This window comes from Agelaius tricolor, unplaced genomic scaffold (assembly GCF_023055355.1).
Source record: "Agelaius tricolor isolate 1412-34295 unplaced genomic scaffold, bAgeTri1.0.p SCAF_207, whole genome shotgun sequence".
Taxonomy (NCBI): Eukaryota; Metazoa; Chordata; class Aves; order Passeriformes; family Icteridae; genus Agelaius; species Agelaius tricolor.
Window position 1 is genome coordinate 1 of NW_027269467.1, and position 6,028 is coordinate 6,028.

The 6,028-nt window shown below is 71.5% G+C and overlaps 1 protein-coding gene across 1 annotated transcript; it reads right to left on the reverse strand.

Annotated features, from left to right (window-relative positions):
- Positions 1–638: 638 nt before the first annotated feature.
- Positions 639–4,245, reverse strand: LOC139587225 (integrin alpha-5-like; the record flags this gene model as incomplete). Its single annotated transcript, XM_071421280.1, has 2 exons — positions 1,773–4,245; positions 639–769 (listed from the first exon to the last, which is right to left on the reverse strand). Coding segments are annotated over exons 1-2 (352 nt in total), but the record flags the coding sequence as incomplete, so codon positions are not given.
- Positions 4,246–6,028: the final 1,783 nt, after the last annotated feature.

Sequence of the window (6,028 nt, forward strand, 5' to 3'; positions counted from 1 at the left end):
GATCATTAACGGAGCCAAGGCCATTGGGGGGTGGGGACAGGGACAGGGACAGGGACAGGGGGCGGTGACACCGAGCTGCCCTGGGGGGTCCTGGGGGCCGCTGGGCGCCACCGCTGTGGCCCCGTCCCCTGGGGGTGTCCCCAACCCTGTCCCCAAATGTCTGGAGGGGGGGTCTGGCCCCCCTCTTTGTCCCCATTCCTGTCCCCTGCCCATGGCCTGGTTCTGTCCCCGTTCCTGGGGGTTTCTCCCTGTTCCTGTCCCCATGCCCTGGGGGGTTTCTCCCTGTCCCCGTTCCTGTTCCTGGGGGGTTTGTCCCTGTCCCAGTCCCCATGTCCTGGGCGGTTTGTCCCTGTTCCTGTCCACGTTCCTGGGGGTTTGTCCCTGTTCCTGTTCCTGGGCGGTTTGTCCTGGTCCCTGTCCCCATTCCTGGGGCTCCTGACCCTGTCCCTGTCCCCGTTCCTGGGGGGGTTTGTCCCCCCCTGTGTCCCTGTTCCTGTGGGTCCTGTCCCCCCCACATGTCCCCATTCCAGGTGTGCCCCGTTCCCCCCCCCATCCCTGTCCCCTGCCATGTCCCCCCGTGTCCCTGTGTCCCCAGTTCCCCCCCGTGTCCCCCCGGTGTCCCCCCGGTGTCCCCTCACCGATGTGGTCGAAGTCGATGGGGGCGCAGCCGCTGCCCTCGGGGGGCCAGGGGCAGTGGAACACGGCCCCCCCCTGGGTGACGTTGGGCTGGCTCGTGTTGGCCTTGGGGGCCCCCACCAGGATGCTGACACTGGGGGGGGACACGGGGGGGTGGTGACACGGCGGGGACACCGCGCTTGTGTCACCCGCGGGGCACGGGGGGGTCCCAGGGCCGCTCCCGGCCCCCTCCAGGGCTGCGAGACCCCTCCCGCTTCGCCCCGGGTCCCCCGTGGGTCACACGTGGGGGTGGGGGGGCGGCAAGGCCGTGCGTGGGTCCCCCCCCAGATGTTCGGGTCCTCCCCCAGATGTTCGGGACCCCCCGAGCCCCCCCCCGAGCCCCCCGGGGGCAGCTCCCGGCTCCGGTTACAGGAAACGCTCCGGGCCCGGGGCAGGGGGGCCCCGGGACCCCCGGCGGGGCCGGCGCGGGGGGGACACGGGGGGGACACGGGGGGACCGGGGCTCGGCCCCGCTGGGACCCCCGGACGGGCCGGACCCTCCCGGTTCCCGTTCCCCGGCCCCGCTTCCTGCCTCCCATTCCCGGTTCCGATTCCCGGTGTCCCGTTCCAGTCCCCGCTGCCCCGGCCCGGTCCCCGTTCCCGCCCCGCTCCCCGGCTCCGGCTCCCTCTCCCCCGTCCCGCTCTCTGTTCACGCTTTCGGTCCCGGTTCGCACTTCCCGTTCCCGTTCCCGCCGCCCCCGCCCGTTCCCGGTGGCCCTTCCCATTCCCGGTCCCGCTGTCCCGTTCCCGTTATCCCGCTCCGGGGCCGGCCCTCCTCGCCCCGCCCCGCTCCGCGGCCGCTCCCCGTCCCACCGGGCCGCTCCCGCTCCCCGCCGGCCGCTCCCGCTCCCGGTGCCCGGTTCCCGTCCCTCTCCCGGTCCCGTCCCTCGGTCCCTCCGTCCCTCGGTCCCGCCGTTCCCGTCCCGCCGCCCTCCCCGCTCCCCGCGGCCGCTCCCGCCCCGGCGCCGCCGCCGCCCCCGCCCCGTCCCGTCCCGTCCCGGTTCCCCGTGGGCGGTCCCGGTTCCCGGCGCGGTTCGCGGCCGGCGGTGCCGCTCCCGGCCCGGTCCCCGACTCGGTTCCCGGCTCGGTTCCCGGTACCTGCGGGGCTCGGGCAGGTAAAAGTCCAGCGCGAAGCCGAAGAAGGAGCCGGGGGCCCCGCGGAACACCACGGGCCGCGACGCCTCCAGGTTGAAGGCGGCGACCGGCGGCAGCAGCAGCGGCAGCAGCAGCGGCACCGGCAGCGGCACCGGCAGCGCCATCCGGGGCCGGCAGCGGCGCCGGGGCCGGGGGCGGCGCGGGGGGGCCGGGGCCGGGGCCATGGCGGTCGGGGCTGCCCGGGCTCGGCGCTGCTCCCGCTCCCGAGTCCCCTCGGAAAGTGCCCGGGGGGGGCCCGGGGCCGCCCCGCCCCGCCGTGACTCACCGGGGAGGAGCCTGAGCCCCGCCGGGCACCGGCACCGGCACCGGCACCGGCGGCGGCCCCGGGGAGCCCGGGGGGAGCGGGGACAGAAGGGACGGGGACAGCCCGGGGACAGCGGGACACACCAAGGACACCGGGACAGCCCGGGGCCATGGGGACATCAGGGATGGGGACACCTGAAGGACGCCCGAGGGACACCCTGGGGGCAATGGGACAGCAGGGACGGGGACACCTGAAAGGCACGGGGACCCTGGGACAGTGGGACGTGAGGGACATGAGGGACATGAGGGACATGAGGGACAGGGACACTGGGACATGAGGGACATGAGGGACACTGGGACATGAGGGACAGGGACACTGGGACACCTTGGGACAGCGGGACGTGAAGGCCAGGGACTCAGGGACACTGGGGTATGGGGACACTGCGGGTACTGGGACGTTTGGGGACACTGGCACACAGGACACCGTGTGGGGACACGAGCGGGACAGGCACAGGGGACATGGGGGGACATGGGTGACACTGCAGGACAGGACACAGGGGACAGGAGAGGGCCAGGCCAGGGGGTGGCAGGGCCGGGGACACTGAGGGAGGAGGGGACATGGCCGGAGGAGGGGGACATGGGGGGGGGACACGGAGGGAGGAAGGGGACATGGGGGGACACTGGGAGAGGAAGGGGACACGGAGGGAGGAAGGGGACATGGAGGGAGGAAGGGGACACTGAGAGGGAAGGGGACACGGAGAGAGGAAGGGGACATGGAGGGAGGAAGGGGACACCGCAGGGGACGGGGGGGGACACTGAGAGGGAAGGGGACACGGAGGGGAGAAGGGGATACAGAGGGAGGAAGGGGACACGGAGGGAGGAAGGGGACATGGAGGGAGGAAGGGGACACCGCGGGGGACGGGGGGGGCCGGATCCCGGCGCCGCTTCCTGGAAGGGAAGAGCGGAAACGGGGCCGGGGCTGGAGCCGTTCCCACGGAGGGGTGGGACCCCCCTGGGGGGACACGGGAGGGGGGGAGAGAACGCCCGTGGGGGGGGGGACACGGGGAGGAGACAGGAGCCCCACCGGGGGGGGGGACACGGCGCTGGCACCGCCTTGGGGACACATGAGGGGACAGTAGGAACCCCCCCCCCCCCGGGGGGACAAGGGGGGGACACGGGAGGGGCGGGGCGGTGCCCCCTCCCCACCGCACGCGTGTGCGGCCCCCCCCGGTGCTGGTGCAAAGGAGGGGACACGGGGGGACAGGGGGGGACACGCGGGGACACCCCCGGCCCCGTGCGGGGCGCGTGGCCGCGTGTGCACGGGGGCGTGCAAGGGGACGGACGGGAGCGTGCAAAGGGGGCGTGCAAAGGGGGCGTGCAAGGGGAGGCCGGGGGCGTGCAGAGGGGGCGCGCAGGGGCCGGGGTCGGGGGCCTCGCCCGGCAGCCGCCGCATTCCAGCGCCGCTGATGCAACGGCGGCCGCGCAGCTGGGCCGGGCTCGGGGGGCTCGGGGGGGCTCGGAGGGGACACCCAGGGGACCGTGGGGACACCCGGGGACTCCCCCAGGGACACCCCCAGGGACACCCCAGGGACACCCCCAGGGATCCCCCAGGGCAGCAGCGGCCGTGCCCGGGGGGTGGCGCGGGGGGCGGGTTTGTCCCCGCGTGTCCCCGCGTGTCCCCGCGCGTCGCCGCTGTCCCGTGTGCCCGCTGTGCCCCTCTGGGGACAATGGGGACGTTTCCGTGCCCGGGGGGGAAGTGGCGGGCGCGGAGGGGGTGCGGGGGGGGAACAATGAGCTGGCGCCGGGGCCTTTCCTGCCCCGCACCGGCCCCGGGCACGCGCAGGGTGGTGGCACCAGAACTGGGTGTGGTGACACCCGGGCCGCGCGTGGTGACACCGTGCAGTGACACCGTGACCGCGGCCCGGCGCGTGGCCCGGCTCTGTCCCCCTGTCCCCAGGTTCGTCACTCTCACATCCCTGTGTCCCCACGTGCCCAAATTCCCACATCACCAAATTACCGAATTCCCGAATCCCTAAATCCTGAGATCCCCACATCCCCAAATTCCCACACCCCCGTGTTCTTAAACCCCCAAATTCCCAAATCCCCAACTCCCCACATCCCCAAATTCCTACATCCCCACGTCCCTAAATCCCCAAATTCCCAAATCCCCAACTCCCCAAATCCCCAACTCCCCACATCCCCAAATCCCCACATCCCCAAGTTCCCACACTCCCATGTCCCTAAATTCCTAAATTCCCAAATTCCCAAAGCTCCAAATCCCCTCCTGCTCTGCCCCCCCATTGTCCCCCCACCCCAGGGTCACCCCAGGGTCCCATCCCAGAGACATCCCCCAGACCCCCCATCCACCCCTAGGGGCTGCCCCCAGCCCCATTTTGGGGGGGACACCCACAGCCCCCACCCCTGGGGGGCGTCCCCATTTTCCCCAGTGCCCCCAGCCCCATTTGGGGGGTACAACCACAGCCCCCATCCCCAGGGGTGTCCCCAGTGCCCCCTCCCCGCCGTGGGCCCCCCCCGTGCCCGTCGCGGTCCCGACGCTCCCCTGAGTCACCGGGGGGGCCCGGGGGGGCCGGGCCTGACTCACGGCCGGCTCAGCCCCGTATTTAGCCCCGTGTACAGCCCCGTATATAGCCCCGTATATAGCCCCGTATATAGCCCCGTATTTAGCCCGGCCGGCGGCGGGGCCACGTCACCCCCCGCGCCCCCCCCGGCCGCTCCTGGGGGGCCCCGGGGCGCCGCCACCCCCCCGGAGCAGCCGGTGCCGCGGTGTCCCCGCGGTGTCCCCGCGGTGTCCCCCCGGTGTCCCCTCCGTGTCCTCCTGGTGTCCCCTCCGTGTTCCCTCTCTGGCCCCGGGGGGCGCGGGGGGGTCGGGGCTGGCCCGGAGCCCGGGCGGGCGCGGGGGGGGGGGCGCGGGGGGGCCCCGGCACCGGCGCTTCCCAAAAAGGCGCTGGAGAACCCGGGGGGCGGGAATGGGGCCAGGCCGGGGGGGGGACACGGCGGGGACATGAGGGGACACGGGGGGCGGGAATGGGGCCAGCCCGAGGGGGACACAGGGGGACACTGGGGGGAGTGTGAGTGTGGCTGGACATTCTGGGGACATGTGGGGACAGGGACACGGCACAGGGAGCCGCCACACGCGTGTGCTGGCTGTGCCTGTGTTCCCGTGTCCCCAAATCCCTGTGTCACCAGGTCTCCATATCCCCGTGTCCCCATGACCCCAAATCCCTATGTCCCCATGTCCCCAAATCTCCGTGTCCCCATAACCCCAAATCTCCATGTCCCCATAACCCTGTGTCCCCACGTCCCCACGTCCTTGTGTCCCCATGTCCCCAAATCCCCGTGTCCCCATGTGCCCAAATCCCTGTGTCCCTGTGTCCCCAAATCCCCATGTCCCCATATCCCCAAATCCCCGTGTCCCCATATCCCCAAATCCTCATTTGGGGTCACCCCCATGGTCCAATGGGGCATTTTGGGGTCAAATCCGGGATTTTCCTGCTGGAGCAGCAGGAGCGGATTTGGGGCCGCTCCCCCCCCTTCTCTTTTTTGGGGTGAAATGTTGAGTTTTGGGGTGTTCCCTGTTTTCCCCACAAATTCCTGCCTCGGGCCTCTTTTTGGGGGATCCCAGCAGCCCCAAAATCCGTGAGAAACCACCAAAACCCCCTCGGGTGAACCCAAAACCCCCAGAAATCCCCCCAAAAGTGCCAGGGGCAGAATCCCCTTGGGGATTTGGGGACAACAAAGGTGACAGAGATTTGGGATGGCCCCGGAACATTCCAGAGCCTCCCTGCCCAGGGAATTCCCGGCCCAGGGGAGAGAGGGAAAACAAAAATCGCCATTAAAAAATGGGTGGAAAAGCGGGAGCCGCCTGTTTTTTCCCAGGCGGGGACGGCGATCCCGATTTTCCAACCCCCGCCCGGATCCGCCCCGGCAGGAAAAAC